At 66.4% G+C, this 20,529-nt stretch overlaps 1 protein-coding gene and 1 long non-coding RNA gene across 2 annotated transcripts; both read right to left on the bottom strand.

Moving 5' to 3' along the window:
• Positions 1–260: 260 nt before the first annotated feature.
• LOC143693265 (uncharacterized) lies at positions 261–3,321 on the bottom strand. Its single transcript, XR_013180769.1, has 4 exons — positions 3,277–3,321; positions 2,459–3,245; positions 1,107–1,175; positions 261–334 (listed from the first exon to the last, which is right to left on the bottom strand). It is a non-coding gene; the product is annotated as an uncharacterized LOC143693265 (long non-coding RNA).
• A 1,112-nt stretch (positions 3,322–4,433) lies between these two features.
• On the bottom strand, positions 4,434–20,203 carry LOC143693262 (phosphofurin acidic cluster sorting protein 1-like; the record flags this gene model as incomplete). Its single annotated transcript, XM_077173264.1, is given in 22 exon segments — positions 4,434–4,712; positions 5,052–5,156; positions 6,112–6,338; positions 6,898–7,036; positions 7,886–7,978; positions 8,549–8,659; positions 9,061–9,236; positions 9,946–10,052; positions 10,421–10,525; positions 11,285–11,416; positions 12,643–12,705; positions 12,957–13,023; positions 14,067–14,191; positions 14,493–14,552; positions 14,847–14,918; positions 15,003–15,094; positions 16,317–16,461; positions 17,242–17,367; positions 18,650–18,688; positions 18,690–18,740; positions 19,185–19,272; positions 19,770–20,203. Coding segments are annotated over 22 exon segments (2,673 nt in total), but the record flags the coding sequence as incomplete, so codon positions are not given.
• Between the last annotated feature and the right edge of the window lie 326 nt (positions 20,204–20,529).

The raw sequence follows: 20,529 nt of genomic DNA, 5'->3' as shown, positions 1-20,529 counted from the left end.
TTTTTAAATGGGGTTTGAAATGACAAGTTCAGATCTTGGGGTTTTCAGTTTGGGGGGGTCAGTTTTTGGGGGGGTTTATTTTGGGGAGGGGTCACTTTTTGGGGGGGTTTCAATTAGGGGGGTTCAGTTTCTTGTGGGGGGCGTGCTCAGTATTTGGGGGGGGTTCAATATTTTTCGGGGTATTCAATATTTTTAGGGGGGAGTTCAGTATTTTTTGGAGTGTGCTCAGTATTTTTTAGGGGGGGTTTCAGTATTTTTGGGGGTTCAGTATTTTTGGGGGTCCCCACCTTGCGCAGGAGGCAGCAAATCCTCTCGATGTTTTTAACCGTTCGCGCTGGGGGGGGGTGAAATAAATTGGGGGGGGTCAGGAGGGGTCCCCAAAGCTCTGGGGACCCCCAAGCCCCCCCCAAGGCCCCTCCCTGTGTTTGGGGGGGCTCTGGCCGCCCCTCCCCCCCCCCCGAGTAGTTTTGGGGGGGGAGGGGGAGCAGGAACGGGGTCGGGGGGGAGGGGCCGGGCCCGTCCGGATTTGGGGGGGCTAAAAATAGAAACCGACCTCGATTCCCCCTCCCCCCGACCCAGAACCCCCCCCACCCCCACCGCCCCTCCCCCACCCCTCCCCGGGGCCATTCTGGGGGTCCTGAGCCCAATGGGAGGGTCCGGGGGGGCTTTTATGGGTGGGGGGGTCCCCAGAGTTTGGGGTGGGGGTCCTGGGGGGGGGTCCTGGGGGGTCTGGGAAAGTTTTTGGGGGGCTCTGGGATTTTGGGAGGTCTGAGAGTTCCAGGGCAAATTGGGGAGGGGGTCTGGGAAGGTCCCAGGAGCTTTTGGGGACATTTAAGGGGGTCCTGGAAGTCCAGAGGCTCCAGGGGAAATTGGGGGGGGTCTGGGGGGGTCCCAGGGGTCCCGGGGTGGGGGCCCAGGTTGTGAGGGGGGGTCCTGGAAGGTTCTGGGAAGTTTCTGGGGGGATCTGGGAGGGTTTTGGGGGATTTAGGGGGGTCCTGTTGGTCTGGGGGTTCCAGGGGAAATGGGGGGGGTTTGGGGGGGTCCCTGGGGGTCCCGGGGGTCCCTGGGGGTCCCTGGGGGTCCCGGGGGTCCCGGGGGTCGCTCACCGCCCGCGCGGGGTTCCCTTGGTCGATCGGGTTCTTGAAGTCCGTGCGGAGCTCGTCAAAGGCGATGATCTGGGGGGGGCAGGGGAAATTGGGGTGGGGAGGGGTCCTGAGGGGACCCCCAAAATCCAAACACCTCCTGAGACCCCCCCAAAACCCCCCAAAATCCAAACACCTCCTGAGGGGACCCCCAAAATCCAAACACCTCCTGAGACCCCCCCCCCAAACTCCCCCAGACGAGGTGGGGGAGGGAAAAGGGGGAGCCTGAAGGGACCCGAACACCCCAAAATCCCCCCCAGACCACCCCAGGACCCTCCCCAAGCCCAACCCCGCATGGGGGAGGGGCGGCAAATCCCAGAGCCCCCCAAAACCTCCCCAAAACCCCCCCGGACCCCCCCAAAACCCCCCAGAACCCCCAAAATCCCCCAAACCCCTCAAAATCCCTCAGACCCCTCCCAAAATCCCTCCGGACCCGCGCCCAAACCCCCCCAGACCCCCCAAAATCTCTCCAGACTCCCCTTGACCCCCTAAAAATCCCCCCAGACCCCCTAAACCCCCCCCCAAAAAAGGCGCCAGCGGAGCCGCTGCATCTGTTGCCATGGCAACGCCGCCGCTTAGCAACGGCCTTGGCAACGGCGATGGGGGGGGCCCTGAAGCCCCCCCAAAACCCCCCCGGGGTCTCCCCAAATTCCTCCATTCCCCCCCCCATCGTTGCCATGGTAACCCGCCCCCGCCGTTGCCTGGCAACGCCGCCCCTCCCCCCCAGAGCATCCCTGCCGCCCCTCCCCCCCCCCTCACGGCGTTGCCAGGCAACGCCCCCCCCCCGCTCCTCCCCACCCCCCAAAATCCTCGCGACCCCCCCCCCCCTCAAATTCGCCCCCTCCCCAAATTTTGGGGATCGCTGCCCCCCTCCCCCCCCCAATGGGGGGGTTCAGCTGCCACTTCCGACCCCCCCCCCCAAATTCCATTGCCCCTCCCCCCTCCAGGGGGGGTTGGGGACAATTCCTGGGACCCCCCCTCAAATTGCGACCCCCTCCCCAAAATCTCCATCCCCTCCCCCAGCCCAGAGCCCTCCCGGGGGATTTTGGGGACAATTTTTGGGAGGTTTGGGGACATTCCCGGGGACCCCCCCCCCAAACTACGACCCCCTCCCCAAAACATCGACCCCCCTCCACCCCATTCCCCTCCCACCCCCATCCCGGAGCCCCCCCCCCTTGGGGAGATTTTGGGGCCAATTTTTCGGGGGTTTTGGGGCCAATTTTTGGGGGGTTTTTGGTGACAACCCCCGGGGGGTTTTGGGGACAATCCCCTGGGACCCCCCCCCCCCAAATTTTCGCCCCCCCGGCCCCACTCACGTGCCAGATGACGAAGAAGATGAGGGAGGCGCAGAGCACGAGGGTCAGCATGTAGCAGAAGGCGGCGAAGGTGAACGCCATGATGGGGGGGGGGGGGGTGGGGGAGGGGCGCGGGGGGGGCTCCGGGGGTGGGGGAGGGGCGGGGGGGGGGCTCAGCCCCGGGGGGGTCCGGCCTCGGCCATGGGGGGAGGGGGGGGCAAAAAAAAAAAGGGGGGGAGGGGGGACCCGAAAAACGCTACCGGGAGCGACCGGAGGGCGCCATGGCCCGGGAGGGGGCGGGGCTAAACGGGGGCGGGGCTTGGGAGGGGCGGGGCTTGGGAGGGGATTCAGAGGGGGAGGGGCTTGTGGGGAGGGGAGGGGCTTTGGGAATGGGGAGGGGCTTGGGGAGGGGGTTAAGGGGCGGGGCTTGGGATGGTTCAAGTGGGGAGGGGCTTAGGGAGGGGTTTGAGGGGTGGGGCTTGGGATGTTAAGGTGCGGGAGGGGCTTTGGGTGCGTTTAGGGGCGGGGTTTAGGGCGTTTGGGGGCGGGGCTTGGGTGGGATTGGATGGGAGGGGTTTGGGATGGGGGAGGGGCTTGGGGGCGTGGAAACATCAAATGGGTGGGGAAGGGGGCGGGGCCTCGAGGTAGGTGCCAGCCACGTGACACCACCTGTGACACCTGAGTGTGACCCCTGACCCCTGAGTGACATTTGTGTGACATCCGAGTGACATCCATGTGACACCTGTGTGTCACCTGAGTGACAGCTGAAGGACACTTAAGTGACACCCAAATGACACCTGAGTGACACCTGAGTGAAGTGTGAGTGACACCTGTGACACCGGAATGTGACATTTGTGTGACACTGAGTGACACCCGTGTGACACATGTGACCCCCGAGTGACCCCAGGTGAGCTGGGGGGTGGCACCTGGGACCGCCCCCCCCTGAGGGCCCCAGGTGTCCCCAGCCCAGGTGACACCGAGAGCCCTCAGTGCCACCCCCCCCCCCCAATGTCCCCGTGTCCCTCTCGATGCCACCACGGTCCCTGTCCTCATGTGCCATCGTGTCCCCGACTGCTGCCACCGCCTCTGTCACCTGTGTCACCTGTGCCACCGCACTGTCCCCAACCCCTGTGCCATCCCTGTGTCACCTCTGTGTCACCCCTTGTGACCTGTGTCACCTCTGTGTCACCTCTGTCACCTGTGCCACCGCGCTGCCGCTGTCCCCAGGCCACCAGGTGTCCCCAACCCGTGTGTGCCACCCCTGTCACATCTGTGCCACCCCATCACCTCTGTCACCCCCGTGTCACCCCCGTGCCAGCCCCTCTGTCACCGCACTGCCACTGTCCCCAACTCCCGTGTCCCCCCCGTGTCCCCCTGTCTGTCCCCGTGTCTGTCCCCGCTGTCTGTCCCTGTGTCCCCCCCGTGTCCCCCCCTGTCCCCGTGTCTGTCCCCGCTGTCTCCAGGGCGCTCGCGGCTCTCGGAGCCTTTATTGAGCCCCCCCCGCGCGACCCCTCCCCCCCCGCGCCCCGGGGATGGGGGAGGGGCTCCGTGCCGGGGGTGGGGGAAGGGCCGGGGGGGGGGGGGGGTCGGGGCTGTGCGCGTGCGGGGTGGGGGAGGGGCTGAGACCCCCCCCCCAAAAAAAACCCGGATTTGGCACTGGGGGAGGGAGGGGTGTGGGAGGCGACACTTTGGGGGTTGGTGGCACTCGGGGGGTGGCACTTTGGGGGGGGGGGCACTTTTTGGGGTTGGTGACATTTTGGGGAGGGTGATGGCACTTGGTGGGGGGGTGGTTGGTGACACTTTGGGGGGGTTGGTGACACTTTGAGGGGGGGGGTTGATGGCACTTTGGGAGGTTGGTGGCACTTGGGGGGAGGTGGCGACACTTTGGGGGGGTTGATGGCACTTTTGGGGGGGTTGGTGGCACTTTGAGGGGGGGTTGGTGACACTTTGGGGGGAGGTGGCGACACTTTGGGGGGGTTGATGCACTTTGGGGGTGTTGGTGGCACTCGGGGGGGTTGGTGGCACTTTGAGGGGGGGGGGGTTGGTGGCACTTTTTTTGGGGGGGGGAGGGGCGGCACAAGGACGCTGCAGAAGCGATGGGGACCCCTCCCCCCGCGGGTCTGGGGGTTCGGGGGGGGTGTGGGGGTCCCAAGGGGGGCTCAGGGCGCTTTGCCCCCCCCCGAAGAGCCCCACGGGAAGTGTTTGACGTGCGACGGCCACTGCGCCGCCAGCTGGAAGAATTTGATGTCGTCCCATTGGGTGCCATCCACGGTCACTGCGGGGGGGAGGGAGGGGCGGCCAGGCACCCTGGGACCCCGACCCCTCCCCCCCCTCCACCCAAAAACCACCCCCGGAACCCCCAAAATCACCCCAAACCCCTCCCCCAAGTTTTGGGGATTCCCACCTGGGGGTCGCCCCCCACCCTTGGGTGCCCCTCCCTGCCCTTCCCCACCCATGGGTGACACCCCCCCCTCCCCCCCCTCCCAGTCACCAAATTTGGGGGATTCCCATGAGGGGGTCACGCCCCCCCCCAGCCCCATGGGTGCCCCTCCCCCTCCCCTCCCCCACCCATGGGTGCCCCTCCCCCCCTCACCCATGGGTGCCCCTCACCCACCGCTGAGCAGCGCGGGCGGGGGGCGGGGGGCGCAGATCAGCCGCGTGATCCCCTCCACCCCCCGGCTCTTGTCGGGCTCGCGGGGCCGCTTGAACAGGGCGGGCACTGGGGGGGTCCCAAAAGGGGCCGGATCCGCCCCAAAAACGCGCTCAGAAACGGCCCCAAACTGCCCCAAAATAGCCCCAAAACGAGACAAAAACCAGCCCCAAAACCAACACAAAATACCCCAAAACCAGCTCCAGAATACCCCAGAACAGCCCAAAACAGGCCTGAAATAGGCCAAAATCCACCCCAAACCCAGCCCAAATTTGTCCTAAAATCCAGCTCAAGTTCACCACCCAAAGAGCCCAGAACCAGCCCCAAACCAGCCCCAAATCACCCCCAAAATCACCCCAAAATCCAGCTCAAATCCACTCCCAAAACAGCCCAAACCCACCCCAAAATCCATCTCAAATTCACCCCAAAACCAGCTCAGAAGCAGCCCCAAACCCACCCAAAATCGGTCCAAATTCCCCCAAATTCCCCCAAACCCCCCAATCCGCCCTGTGTACCCCTCCCGGATCCCAATCCCCCCAATTCCCAAACCCCCCAAATCTCTGAATTCCCAAAATCCCAGATCCCAAATCTCCCAAATCCCCAATTTCTCCCTCTCCCCCTCACCCTTTTTGTTCTTCTCGCAGCTGACTGGGATCCAGCCCGAAATCCCCCCAAATTCCCAAGTCCCCAAATGCCAATTTTGGGGTCCCCCCCCTCACCCTTTTTGTTCTTCTCGCGGCTGACCAGGCTCCAGCCCCAAATCCCCCCAAATCCCCCCATATTCCCAAACCCCAAACCCCAATTTTGGGGTCCCCCCTCTCACCCTTTTTGTTCTTCTCGCAGCTGACCAGGATCCAGCCCCAAATCCCCCCAAAATCCCAAATTCCCAAGTCCCCAATCCCCAATTTTGGGTCCCCCTCACCCTTTTTGTTCTTCTCGCGGCTGACCAGGATCCAGCCCCAAATCCCCCCAAAATCCCAAATTCCCAAACCCCAAACCCCAAATTTGGGTTCTCCCCCCTCACCCTTTTTGTTCTTCTCGCGGCTGACCAGGGTCATGGCCAGGGTGCTGCCGGGGGGGTCCCCGGGGGGGGGCAGCCGCGTCACCAGCAGAGAGCGGAAGGTGCCCCTGAGGCTGCTCTTGGGACCCCCCCCCTCGCGCCGCTCCCCCTCCCCCCCCCGCCGCCGCTCGGGGGGGGCAGCGACCCCTCCCCAATAATCGACCTGCAGGCCCAGAGCCTCCCCCGAGGGGCTGCAATGGGGGGGGGATACAAAAAAAATACACAGGGACCCCCCCGGGAATCAGAGACACCCCCAAAATACCCAAAATACACAGGGACCCCCCCCCAAAATACCCAAAATACACAGGGACCCCCCCCAAAATACACAGAGACCCCTCCCCAATCGACCTGCAGGCCCAGAGCCTCCCCCGAGGGGCTGCGATGGGGGGGGGACACCATGAATTAGGGAGGGGGACAGAGACCCCCCCCAAAATACACAGGGACCCCCCCCAAAACATCCAGGGACTCCAAATTAGAGAGGGGGACAGGGTCGTCCCCACACCCCCCCGGGAATTGGAGACACCCCCAGAACACAGGGACCCCCTCCCCATAACACCCAGAGAGCCCCCCCTCAAATACCCACGGACCCCCCCCCTGCCAAAAAACCCAGGGACCCCCCCCAAAACGGAGGGACCCCTCCCCAAAGCACCCAGAGCACCCAAGGAGCCCCCCAAAAACCCAGAACCCCCCCAAAATCCCAAGGACCCCCCCCAAATCCACCCCCCCCCATTCCGGGGGTCGGGGTCTCACCCGGGGGTGCCCCCGGCCATGGAGGGGGACGCGGGGGGGGTCGCGGCCTCGCGGGGACCCCCCCCGACCCCTCCCCCCGCGGGGGGGGACGTGGAGGGGACAGCGAGGCCTGGGGGGGGCCCCTCGGTGTCACCGTCACCTGCGGGGGGGGGCAGCGTCAGCGGGGGGGGCGGGGATGGGGACAATGGGGACAAAGAGGGGGGGGGCAGAGCCACTCACCCGGCGCGGGGGGGGGGATCCTCGGCCAGGCCCACCTTCACCACCTGCGGGGGGGGGACACCTTGGGGACACCTTGGGGACACTCAGGGCCACCCCGTGTGCCCAGGGGCTGCGTCCCTGCCCCAGTGTCACCCGCCAGTGCCACCCCCCCTGTGTGACCCCCCCCCCCCCCCTCCGGTGTCACCTCCTGTCCCCAAGGACTGTGACCCCCCCCCCCCCCCCCACCGCCCAGTGTCACCCAGGTGCCACCCCTGGCCTGAGGACAGGGTGTCCCCTCCCCGTGTCCCTCCCTGATGTCACCTCCCGGTGTCCCCTCGTTGTCCCCTTCCTGCTCTCACCCCCCCACGAAGGGCACGAACTTCTGGCACGAGTCCTCGTCGGGGCTGGGGACAGTTGGGGACAGTTGGGGACATCACGGGGAGCCGGTGCCCAGGTGCCACCCCCTGCCTGCCACCTGTGTCCCCTCCGTGTCCCCTCCGTGTCCCCAATGTCCCCCAATTGTGTCCTCCCACTTTTCCCGCCAACCTCTCCCATGTCCCCACCCAAATCCGCCATGTCCCCCAATGTCCCCAACCCCAGAACGTCCCCAATGTCCCCCAATGATGTCCCCAATCCCCTGATGTCCTCAATGTCCCCCCAATGTCCCTGATGGCCCCAGACCCCCAATGATGTCCCCAATCCCTGCTATCCCCAACCCTCCCACTGTCCCTGTGTCCCCCCAATGCCCTCAGTGTCCCCGATGTCCCCAGTGTCACTCACAATTTGTCACTGCAGGTCAGCATGGCCTCGGCCACGGGCAGTGGCAGCGTCACCCCCGCCCCTGCCACGAAGGACAGGATGCGCCCGGCGACGCTGAACGGCTCTGGGGACACGAGGGGACACGGGGGGACAGCTTGGGGACAGCCCGGGGACACCCCCGGGGACACCCCCAGGGACACCACGGGGACCCCCCATAACCTTGGGACCCCCCCCGGGACACATTGGGGTGTCCCTGGAGGTGACACAGGGGGACAGGAGGTGACACACACACACACACACACCCCCCAGGTGTCCCCAGGTGTCCCCAGGTGTCCCCAGGTGTCCCCAGCTGCCCCCAGCTGTCCCCAGGTGCCCAGGTGTCCCCAGCTGCCCCCAGGTGTCCCCAGGTTCCCCCAGGTGTCCCAGGTGTCCCCAGGTGTGTCCCCAGGTGTTCCCAGCTGTCCCCAGGTGTGTCCCCAGGTGTCCCCAGATGTGCCCAGGTGTGTCCCCGGGTGCCCCCAGGTGTGTCCCCAGGTGTCCCCAGCTGTCCTCAGGTGCCCCAGGTGCCCCAGGTGTTCCCAGCTGTCCCCAGGTGCCCCAGGTGTGCCCAGGTTCCCCCAGGTGTCCCCAGGTACTCCCAGGTGTCCCCAGGTGTGTCCCCAGGTGTCCCCAGGTGTCCCCAGTGTCCCTGTACCGCTGGGCGGGGCCTCGCTGCGGGTGAACAGCTCCCGCCAGGGCGGGTCCAGAAGGCGGAGCCGTAGCGGCCATCGAGGGTGCCCAGGTGCTGCGCCACGGGGTGGGGGACCTGGGGACACGGGGACAGCCACAGGTGGGCACAGAGAGCACCCAGGTGGGCACAGGTGGGCACAGAGAGCACCCAGGTGTGCCCCAGGTACCCCCAGGTACGCACACGCACCCCCTTGATGTGCCCCAATGTCCCCAGGTGTGTCCCCCATGCCCCTCAGGTGCCTCTCATACCCCCGGATTGTGCCCAGGTGTGCCCCCCACCCCCCAGCTGTGCCCAGGTGTGCCCCCCATGGCCCCCAGCTGTGCCCAGCTGTGCCCAGGTGTGCCCCCCCACCCCCCCAGGTGTGTGCCCAGGTACCCAGGGGCACGATGAGGAAGCGCAGGAGGCTGAGCAGGGGCCCAGGTGTGCCCAGGTGTGCCCCCCATGCCCCCCAGCTGTGCCCAGCTGTGCCCAGGTACCCAGGGGCACGATGAGGAAGCGCAGGAGGCCGAGCCAGTCGGGCCCGCGGGGGCCCAGGTGTGCCCCAGGTGTGCCCAGGTGCCGCACGAAGGCCCTCAGGAGGCTCCCGTGGTACCCGGCCCCGCCCACGGCCGCCACCTTCAGCACCCGGGGGGGCAGCGGCGACAGGTGGCACCTGTGGGGACAGGGACAGGTGAGGGGACAGGTGACACCTGTGGGGGGACAGGGACAGGTGAGGGGACAGGTGAGGGGACAGGTGGCACCTGTGGGGGGACAGGGACAGGTGAGGGGCCAGGTGAGGGGACAGGTGGCACCTGTGGGGACAGGGACAGGTGAGGGGGACAGGTGAAGGGGGGGTTCCAATTTTGGGAGGGGGTCCTGGGACATTTTTGGGGGGGGATCTCAGATTTGGGGTGGGGTCCCTGGGTTTGGGGGTCCCCAGACATTGGGGGGGGGGGGCAGGGAAGGGGAGGTTCCAGAAGGATCCATGGGGGATTTCAGGACTGGGGGGGGGATCCCAGATTTTGGAGGGGAGGTTCCCAGATTTTGGGGGCAGGGGTCCCAAATTTGGGGGGGGGCTCTTGGGGGGTGTCCCCCATATTTGGGGGGGTCTCTGAGGGTGTTCCCCATATTTAAGGGGGGGTCTCTGGGGGTGTCCCCCATATTTTGGGTGGTCTCTGTGGGGGTGTCCCCCATATTTGGGGGGGGTCTCTGTGGGGGTGTCCCATATTCTGGGGGTGTCCCCCATATTTGGGGGGGGGTCTCTGGGGGTGTCCCCCATATTTGGGGGGGTCTCGGGGGGTGTCCCCCATATTTTGGGGGGGGTCTCTGTGGGGGTGTCCCCCATATTTGGGGGGGGTCTCTGTTGGGGGGGGGTCACTCACAGCCGCTGGATCCGGGTCAGGATGGCCCCGAGCGCCGCCTGCAGCTCCGCCCCCCCCAGCGTGGCCACCACGGGCACCCCCTGGGCCTGGAGCAGCTCCGACACCCACTGGGGGGGGCAGGGGGGGGCCCGGGGTCAGAGACCCCTCCCCGACCCCCCCCGAGGGGAGCCCGGCCCCCCAAAACTGCCCCCCCCCCTCCATTCCCCCATTTCGGGGCACCCCCACCCCTGGCTCCCCCCATCCCCATCCCCATTTAGGGCCACCCCCCCCAATTTGGGGTCTCCCCCCCCCCCCCCCTCTCCATTTTGAGGTCTCTGGGGTGACCCCCCCCCTTCCTCCCATTTCAGCGTGCTCCCCCCCCGTATTTCAGGGTTACCCCCCCCATATTTCAGGGTTACCCCCCACCATATTTCAGGGTATCCCCCCCCATATTTCAGCGTGCTCCCCCCCCATATTTCGGGGTCCCCCCCCGTACCTGTCCCTGCCACTCCCCGGTGCTGACCAGGACGATGCTCTCGGGCAGCCCCGGCTCCGGGCCCAGCGCTGCCCCCAGCTGCTCCCAGAGCGCGCGCCGGGGGCCCTGGGGGGGGACACCCCCACAGTGAGGGGACCCCAAACCCCGATGGGGGGAGCAGGGGGGGAGCTGGGGACACCCCCACAGTGAGGGGACCCCAAAGCCCCAATGTGGGGAGCTGGGGACACCCCCACAGTGAGGGGACCCCAAACCCCGATGGGGGGGAGCTGGGGACACCCCCACAGTGAGGGGACCCCCAAAGCCCCAATGTGGGGAGCAGAATATGGGAGCCCAGGGTGGGCTCAGAGCTCTGCTGTCCCCTCCCTGCCCCCCCCCCCAGCAAATGGGGTCACCTCGATGTCCCCACCCCCAGTGTCCCCATGTCCCCAGTGCCACCCACCCCCCCCCCTCCCATGACATCCCAGTGTCCCCATGTCCCCATCCCCCTGTGTCCCCCTTGTCAAAACCTGCCCGGTGTCCCCATGGTGTCCCCACTGTCCCCATTCCCATTGGCACCATTGTCACGCACTGTCCCTCCAATGTCCCCCCTGTCCCCTGTCCTCACTGTCCCCCCATTGTCCCCCCAATGTCCCCATCGTCCCACTCATCCCCATTGTCACCACACAGTCCCCACAATGTCCCCAGTGTCCCCTATCCTCACTGTCTCCCCAATGTCCTCCTGTCCCCATTGTCCCCTGCTGTCCCCATTGTCCCTCTGTCCCCATTGTCCCCACTGTCCCCACCGTCCCCCCAATGGCCTCAGTGTCCCCCGTCCCCATTGTCCCAATGTCCCCCCCTGTCCCCATTGTCCCCATCCTGTGTCACCTGTGTGGGGGGGGGTCCCTCGGGGGGTTTCTCTCCCTCGGGCTCCTCTCGCCGGGGCCCCCCCGGGGCAGCCCCCGCTCCCTCAGGGGGGTTCCCCTGCGCCCCCGGCCCGGGGGGGCCCCCAAATCCGGCCTGGGGGGACAGCGGGGACAGCGCTGCACCCCAAAACCCATCCGGGACCCCAAAACCCACCCGGGACCCCAAACCCCACCCGGGACACCAAAATAACCCCCCCATCCGGCCTGTGGGGACAGCGCTGCACCCCAAAACCCACCCGGGACCCCAAAACCCCTAACGGGGACCCCAAAATAAACCCGGGACCCCAGAATAACCCCCGGGACTCCCAACACACCCGAGGACCCCAAAATATCCTCGGGAATCCCAAAATCCATCCCAGAAACACCAAATTCCCCTCGGGGACCCCAAAATTCCCGGCCGTTACCCCAAAATAACCCCCTGGGCCCCCAAACCCCAACCGGGACCCCAAAAAAACCCTGAGATCCCAAATAACCCCCCAGGGACCCCAAATCCCACTCTAGAACCCCAAATCCCCCTTTAGGACCCTGATTTTGGGGTCCCCATTTTGGGGTCCCCATTTTGGGGGGTCTCTCACCAGGGTGACGCCGCCTCCCCCTTGCTCCCCTTCAGGGGCGTCTTCAGCTTTTCGGGGCCCCCCCCGGGCTCTGCCGGGGGCTCGGGGTCCCCCCGGGGGTCCTGGGGGGGCAAAGAGGGGCTGGGGGCACCCCAAAAACCGGGGGGGAACCCCAAAAATGGGGCGGAACCCCAAAAACCGGGGTGGGAGCATGAATGTTTGGGGGTTTTTGGGGGGGAAAAACCCCAAAATCGAGATGGGGAACCCCAAAATTTGGGGCTCTTTTGGGGTGGGGGGAGTTTGGGGGGATTTTGGGGTGGGGGTGGAGATTTTGGGGGTTTGGGGTGGGGTTTTGTGGTATTCGGGGTTTGTTTTTGGGGGATTTAGGGGGGATTTTGGAGGGTTCATTTTTGGGAGGGTTTGGGGCAGTTTTGGGGGATTTTGGGACAAGTTCTGGGGGCAGTTTTGGGGGGTTTTAGGGGCAGCTTGGGGGTGGTTTTGGGGAATTTGTGGGGGATTTTGTGGGGGTTCATTTGGGCGTTTTTGGGGCAGTTTTGGGCGGTTTTGGGACCAGTTTTGGGGGCAGTTTTGGAGGATTTTGGGAACTCTAGGGCAGTTTTTGGGCATTTTCGGGGCAGTTTTGGGGGATTTTTGGGGTAGTTTTTGGGGGATTTTAGGAGCAGATTTGGGGGCAGTTTTGGGAGGCATTTTGGGGAATTTGGGGAGGTTTTTTAGGATTTTGGGGGTTTTGGGGTGGGGGTCTCACCAGCCCCTCGGGGTCCAGCCCCTCCTCGGGGGCTCTGCGGCCGCTGCGGGGCCCCGGCTCTGCCTGGGGGGGGGGGAGAGACCCCAAAAATGTCTGGGACCCCCCCCCCCCAAAAAACCCCAGTGACCCCCCCAGTGACCCCTCCCAGTGCTCCCAGTGACCCCTCCCAAAACTCCCAGTGACCCCTCCCAGAACTCCCAGTCCCTCCCAGTCCCTCCCAGTCCCTCCCAGTCCCTCCCAATCTCCCCCAATCCCTCCCAGTCCCCCCCAATTCCCTCCCAGTTTATCCCAGTCCCTCCCAGTCTGGCACTGACCGGGGCTGGGCTCTCGGTGCCCATCTCGGTCTGGGAGCTCGACTGGGAGAGACCCTCGAAGAACGGCCTGGGGGGGGACACGGGGACAGGGGGGGACAGAGGGGACACAGGGACAGGGTGGGGACACAGGGCAGGATGGACAGGGAGCACCGGGACACAGCGCGGCACCAGTGCCACCGGTACCCAGAGACACGGGAAACTGGGGGGCACTGGGACACTGGGGACACTGGGGACACCCAAGGGAGGTGGCGCCGTCACCTGGGGGAGGAGCCCGGGGGGTTTTGGGGTCCCCCTGAGCTCAGCCGTGGTTTGGGGGTGCTCAGGGGGATTTTGGGGGTTCTCAGGGTGGGTTTTTGGGGTGCTCAGGGGATTTTTGGGGGTTCTCAGGGTGGGTTTTTGGAGTGCTCAGGGGGATTTTGGGGGTTCTCAGGGTGGGTTTTTGGGGTGCCCCATACCTGAGCCTGGGTTTTGGGGTGCTCAGGGTGGTTTTGGGGTGCTCAGGGTGGGTTTTTGGGGTGCTCAGTGGGGTTTTGGGGTGCCCCATACCTGAGCCTGGGTTTTGAGGTGCTCAGGGTGGTTTTGGGATGCTCAGGTGGGTTTGGGATGCTCAGGGTGGTTTTTGGTGCTCAGGGTGGTTTGGGGGTGCTCAGGGTGGATTTGGGGTGCTCAGGGTGGGTTTTTGGGGTGCTCAGGGTGGGTTTTGGGGTGCCCCATACCTGAGCCTGGGTTTTGAGGTGCTCAGGGTGGTTTTGGGGTGCTCAGGTGTGGGTTTGGGATGCTCAGGGTGGGTTTTTGGGTGCTCAGGGTGGTTTTGTGGTGCCCCATACCTGAGCCTGGGTTTGGGGGTGCTCAGGGTGGGTTTGGGGTGCCCCATACCTGAGCCTGGGTTTGGGGGTGCTCAGGGTGGTTTTTGGGGTGCTCAGGGTGGGTTTGGGGTGCCCCATACCTGAGCCTGGGTTTGGGGGTGCTCAGGGTGGGTTTTTGGGGTGCTCAGGGTGGGTTTGGGGTGCCCCATACCTGAGCCTGGGTTTTGGGGTGCTCAGGGTGGGTTTTTGGGGTGCTCAGGGTGGTTTTGGGGTGCCCCATACCTGAGCCTGGGTTTTGGGTGCTCAGGACGCTGTCGGTGTCGTCAGGTCGGCTCCGCTGTCGCTGGGGTTGAAAATCTCCAGGGAATCGTAGAGAGCGTCCAGGTCCTCAGCCACGGCCGGGGACACGTGCTCCAGGCCAAAGCCACCCTGGGGACACCCCAGTGTCACTGTCACCCCTTGGGGACATCCTGACACCTCCCCAGGGACCTGTGCTCCAGGCCAAAGCCACCCTGGGGACAGCCAGGGGACACCCTTGTCACCCATTGTCACCTCCCCAGGGACACACGATCGAGGCCAAAGCCACCCTGGGGACACCCCAGTGTCACTGTCACCCCTTGGGGACACCCCTGTCACCTCCCTGGTGACACCAACACCCCCCCGTCACCGCCAGGGCCACCCCTGGGTCCCTGTGTCCCCCTGTCCCTGTGTCCCCCCCTGTCCCCGGTACCTCCTCAGACACTCGGAACCGTTTCAGCAGCGCCACAAATTTCTGTTTGATGTTGGGGTGCTGGGGGGGCAGGGGACAGAACCCCCAAAACACCCCCAGAACCCCCAGAACCCCCAAAACACCCCCAAAATCCACGAGACCCCCAAACCCTCCTGAAACCCCCCCCAAAACCCTCTCAGGACCCCCGAAAACCCCCCGGGATCCCCTCGGGACCCCCCAATCCCCACTGGGACCCCCCCAAAAGCCCCTCCCCCATCCTCCACCCCCCCCCCAGGTACCCCCAAATCCTCTGGGACCCCTCCCCCACCCTCGGGTCCCTCCCCCCCCCCCCCCCCCCCCGTGCCCCCCCCTCACCCTGGCGCCCCCCGGGCCCTTCCTCCTCGGCTTCTTCCCCTTGGGCAGCTCCTCCTCCTCATCGAACAGGTCCTGGGGGGGCGGGGGGGGTCAGGGGGGGCTGGAATTGGGGTGGGGGGGAAGGGGGGGGGTTGGGAATGTGGGGAGGGGTCGCACCTGGCCCGGCAGAGCATCATCACTGCCCTCGGGCTCCGAGGAGAAACTCTCCTCATCCTCCTCCGAGTCCTGGTCCAGGGGGGGGGAGCGGTCTGGGGACAGGGGGGGGACCCCAAAAATGGGGTGGGAAAATGGGGAGGGGGCGCAAAAAAATGGGGGGGGGGGGGGAACCGGGAGGGGCCAGAAAAAAAGGGGGAAAAAACACAGAAAAAAGGGAAAGAAAAGGGAAAAGTTGGGGGGGTGAATGAGGGGGGCACCCATGGGTGCGGGAGGCACCCAGGACCCCCCAGTGCCCCCCAGCACCCACTGGGGACCCCTCCCCAATGCCCTGTGCCCTTCCCAGCCCCTCTGGGCACTCCTCCAGCACCCGAAAACCTCCCCCAGACCCAATTCTGCTCCCCCAGACCCCGGTACCCCCCGTGCCCCCCTCGTTCCCATAAACCCCAAATCCCCGTTCCCGTTCCCAGTTCCCGTTCCCATTCCCCATTCCCGTTCCCCATTCCCATTCCCCATTCCCATTCCCCATTCCCATTCCCGTTCCCGTTCCCGTTCCCATTCCCCATTCCCATTCCCATTCCCGTTCCCATTCCCATTCCCATTCCCCATTCCCCATTCCCCATTCCCGTTCCCCGTTCCCCACCCGGTGCCCCCACGCCCCCGTTTTCCGTTCCCCCCGTTCTCCCTGTGCCCCCTCCCGGTGCCCGGTGCCTCCTTCCCGTTCCCCACCCGCTCCCTTGGCTTTCCCCTCCCGTTCCCCGTTCTCCGTTCCCCTCCCCGTTCTCCCCCCGGTTCCCGGTGCCCCCCCGGTCCCCATTCCCGGTTTCCCCGTTCCCCATTCCCAGTTCCCGGTCCCCATTCCCAGTTCCCGGTCCCCATTCCCGCTTTCCCCGTTCCCCATTCCCGGTTCCCGGTCCCCGTTCCCGGTGCCCCCCCGGTTCCCCATTCCTGGTGTTCCCGGTCCCCATTCCCGGTTTCCCCGTTCCCCATTCCCGGTGTCCCCATTCCCCACCCGCTCCTTTGCTTTTCCCCTCCCGTTCCCCCGTTCCCCTCCCCGTTCTCCCTCTGGTTCTCGGTGCCCCCCCGGTTCCCATTCCCGGTGTCCCCGGTTCCCCATTCCCGGTTTCCCGGTCCCCATTCCCGGTCCCCATTCCCAGTGTCCCCGTTCCCCATTCCCGGTTCCCGTTCCCCATTCCCGGTGTCCCCGGTTCCCATTCCCAGTTCCCGGTCCCCATTCCCGGTTCCTGGTCCCCATTCCCGGTTTCCCCGTTCCCATTCCCGGTTCCCGGTCCCCATTCCCGGTTCCCGGTTCCCCACCCGCTCCTTTGCTTTTCCCCTCGGGCTCCACGGGCTGGCTCGAGAGCGCGACCACCCCGACCTCGGCCACCGGCAGCGGCTCCGTGAGCGCCCGGTGCAGCACCAGGGCCTGGGGGGGCCCGGCCTCGCTGGGCAGCTGCAGCACCTGGGGAGGGGGGACACAGAAATTGGGGAGGGGGCACCTTGAGACCCCCCCCCTGGGGCACCCAGACCCCTCCATGGGGCACCCAAACCCACCCAGGGCCCCCCCAAACCTCCCCCAATGCCCCCACCCCTCTCTCCCCCACACTCAAATCCCCCTCAGCCTCTCCTGGGGCTCTGTGACCCCCCCAAACCCCCCAGGACCCCCTCAAAACCCCTCCAGGAACTCCCCAGCCCCCTGAGCCCCCCCCAAGCGCCCCAAATCCCCCAGGACACCCCCAGGACCCTCCCAAGAATCTCTCAAACCTCCCCCAAACCCCCCCAGCCCCCTGAGACCCCCCCCAAAACACCCCCAGGACCCCTTCAGGACCCCCCCAAACCCTTCCAGGACCCCACTAAACCGCCCGGGACACCCCCAAACACCCTCAGGACCCTCCCGAAACCCTCCCCAGCCCCTGAGACCCCCCCAAAGTCCCCAAGAACCCCTCAGGACTCCCCAAAACCCTTCCAGGACTCCCCCAAATGCCCCCAAGGACCCCCCCAGCCCCCTGAGACCCCCCCCCTAAAACACCCCCAGGACTCTCCAAGCCCCCTGAGCCCCCCCCAAATTCCCCAAAATCCCCTCCAGCCTCCCCCAAACCCTCCTCAGGCCCCCAAAACCCCTTCCAAACCCCCCGGGACCCCCTCAGGACCCCCCAAACTCCCTCAGGACACCCCCAAACTCACTCAAGACCCCCCAAACCCCCTCAGGCCCCCCCCCCGGCCCCCTCCCCGTGCCCCCCACCTCGGCCAGGTTGATCAGCCCCACCGCGAGCGTTTTCCAGCCCAGGAACGGGCGGTGCTTGGAGCGCTTGCGGCGCTGCAGCATCACCTGCAGCCGGTTGGTGTCGCGCTTGAGGAAATGCCCGTACTGCGGGGGGGGCACGGGGGGTCACTGATCCCCGGGGGGGGGGTCACTGATCCATGGGGGGGGTCATTGATCCCTGGGGGGGGGTCACTGATCCCCGGGGGGGTCATTGATCACGGGGGGGTCACTGATCCCTTGGGGGGGTCATTGATCCCTGGGGGGGTCATTGATCCCGGGGGGTGTCACTGATCCCTAGGGGGGGGGGGGGGTGTGTGACTGATCCCTGGGGGGGGGGGGGTCATTGATCCTTTGGGGGGGTCATTGATCCCTGGGGGGGGGGGTCATTGATCCCTGGGGGGGGTCATTGATCCCGGGGGGGTCATTGATCCTGGGGGGGGGGGTCATTGATCCCTGGGGGGGGTCACTGATCCCTGGGGGGGGGGGTCATTGATCCCGGGGGGGGGCGAGGGAACCGCGGGGGGGGCGAGATTTGGGGGGGAAAAGGGGATTTGGGGGCTGCAGCATCACCTGGGACAAGGCTGGGGAGGGGGTTTGGGGGGGGGGTCACTGATCCTTTGGGGGGGTCATGGACACGGGGGGGTCACTGATTCTTGGGGGCGGGGTCAGTGACACCGATGGGGGTCAAGGACAGATTGGGAGGGTCAATGACCCCATGGGGGGGGAGTTTTGGGGAAGAAAAGGGGAAAAAAAGCGGAAAAAAAGAGGAAAAAAAGAGGGAAAAAAGCATCACTGGGGCAGGTGCAGGAAGGGGGGGCAGCATTGGGGGCAGCATTGGGGGCGGTTTTGGGGGCGGTTTTGGGGCGGTCTTGGGGCGGTTTTGGGGGCGGTTTTGGGGCGGTTTTGGGCCGGTTTGGGGGCCGGTTTTGGGGCGGTTTTGGGGAGGTTTTGGGGGCGGTTTTGGGGCGGTTTTGGGGGCGGTTTTGGGGCCGGATTTGGGGAGGTTTTGGGGGCGGTTTTGGGGCCGGTTTTGGGGCAGTTTTGGGGCCGGTTTTGGGGAGGTTTTGGGGGCAGTTTTGGGGCCGGTTTTGGGGGAGGTTTGGGGGCAGTTTGGGGCCGGTTTTGGGGCAGTTTTGGGGCCGGTTTTGGGGAGGTTTTGGGGGCAGTTTTGGGGCCGGTTTTGGGGGAGGTTTGGGGGGCGGTTCTGGGGCCGGTTTTAGGGGGCTCTGGGGTTGGTTTTGGGGGCAGTTTTGGGGCGGTTTTGGGGGCAGTTTTGGGGGCAGTTTTGGGGTGGTTTTGGGGCTGATTCTGGGGCCAGTTTTGGGGCGCTCTGGGGGTGTCGCTGCCCCCGGGGGGGGTGGTCCCCAGGTGAGGGGCTCCCCCGTACCTGCAGGGAGAAGGTGAGCTGCAGCTCGGTCTCGGGGGGGGCCCCCGGGGGGCAGTGGGATCTCATTGGAGCGCAGGATCCGCTTGGAGCCCTGGGGGAGGGGGCAGGACCCCCACGGGACCCCCCCAAAACACGGAACTCGATGAGAACCCCCCAAAATAAGGGACTTTGCACCCCCCTCCACACACCACGGATACCCCCAGGCCCCCACAAGGGTCCTTGGGGGCCCCTCCAGGACTATCCCGACCCCCCCAGGACCCCCCCAAACCTCCCCAGACCCCCCCAGGACCCTCTCAGACCCATCCAGGAACCCCCCAGACCCCTCCAAAACTCCCCCAGACCCCTCAAACCCCCCCAGAATCCCCCCAGGACCCCCTCAAACCCCTCTAGACCCCCACCCAGACCCCCTTAGAACGCTCCAGGACCCCCCAAACCTCCTCAAGAGCCTTCTGGGACCCCCCAAGACCCCCTCAGGACCCTCCCAGGACCCCCAAACCTCCCCAGCAGCCCCCAAATCCCCCCAGGACCCCCCCACCTGCAGTTTGACAGCGATCACCACGGAGCCGCGGTCCTTGGGCACCTCCCGGAGCAGCGCCAGGCGCCGCAGGGTGAGGCTGAACAGCCTGGGGGGGCCAGGGGGGAAAATCGGCACAGAGACCCCCCCAAAAATACAGAGAGACCCCCCCAAAAATACACAGAGACCCCCCCCAAAATACAGAGACCCCTCCCCAAATAAACGGGCCCCAAAGCCCAAGGGCTGGGAGCCACCAAGGAAACCCCCAGCCCCAAAATCTGACAGCCCCGGGACCCTCCTGGGACACCCCCAGCCCCAAAATGGATCTGGGGGTTCCTGGGGGGGTCCCGGGAATTGGGGGGTCCTGGGGGGAGACTGGGGGGTCCTGGAAGGTTCCAAGGACTGGGGGGTCCTGGGGGGGTCCCGGGGATTGGGGGGGGGTCCCTGGGGAGTTTCTGGGGGGGTCCCCGGGTGGTCTTGAGGATTGGAGGGTCCCGGGGGTGTCCGGGGGGGTGTCCCGGGGGTGTCTGGGGGTGTCCCGGGGGTGTCTGGGGGGGATCCCGGGGGGTTCCCTGGGGGTGTCCCGGGGGTCCCCGCGCCCCTCACCTGGGCACGCAGCTGGGCGAGCTCCGATCCACCTCCCATGTGGCGAACAGGTTCATGTGCACCGGCCCGGGGGGGGGGCCCGGGGGGGCCCCGGGGCCGGGGGGGGGCGCGGGGGGGCCCGGGGGGGGCCCCCGGGGGGGCTCCGGGCCCGGGGGGGGCGCGGGGGGCGCCGCGTTCCGCCATCGCCGCCGCCGCCGAGGCCGCGCCCCCCCGGCGCCTGATTGGCCGCCGCGCCGCAGCGCGGGTTCCGATTGGGCGGCGCCGGTCACGGCCCCGCCCACGCGCGGCGCTGATTGGTCACCGCCCACCCCGCTGCGGAACGGCGGCCGCGCCCCCGTGTCAGGAGAGGCCACGCCCAGCGCTGCGGAGGCCACGCCCACCCCGGGGGTCCCGGGCGCTGATTGGGTGAGAAGGGAGGAGGCCACGCCCCCTTGGGGGACAGTGCGGGGTCACCGGGGGGTCACGGGGGACAGGGCGGGGCCTGGGGGGACACCGTGGGTGGTCTCGATGGCCCCGCCCCCTGCGGCCATCGCTGTCCCCAGCCCTGAGGGGACCCGTCCGTCTGTCCCTGTGTCCCTTTGTCCATCTGTCCCTCTGTCCCTCTGTCCCCTCTGTCCCTGTGTCCATCTGTCCCTCTGTCCCCACCCCCCATGAGCCCCCCCCATGTCCCCAGCACGGGCTGGGCACAGGGACAGAGGGGACAAGGAGGGGACAAGGCCTGGGCAGGGACAGAGGGGACAAGGAGGGGACAAGGCCTGGG

This window comes from Agelaius phoeniceus, unplaced genomic scaffold (assembly GCF_051311805.1).
Source record: "Agelaius phoeniceus isolate bAgePho1 unplaced genomic scaffold, bAgePho1.hap1 Scaffold_493, whole genome shotgun sequence".
NCBI classification, from domain to species: domain Eukaryota; kingdom Metazoa; phylum Chordata; class Aves; order Passeriformes; family Icteridae; genus Agelaius; species Agelaius phoeniceus.
The sequence above is the reverse complement of the archived record's forward strand: the minus strand, read 5'-3'. Positions and strand labels throughout refer to the sequence as shown.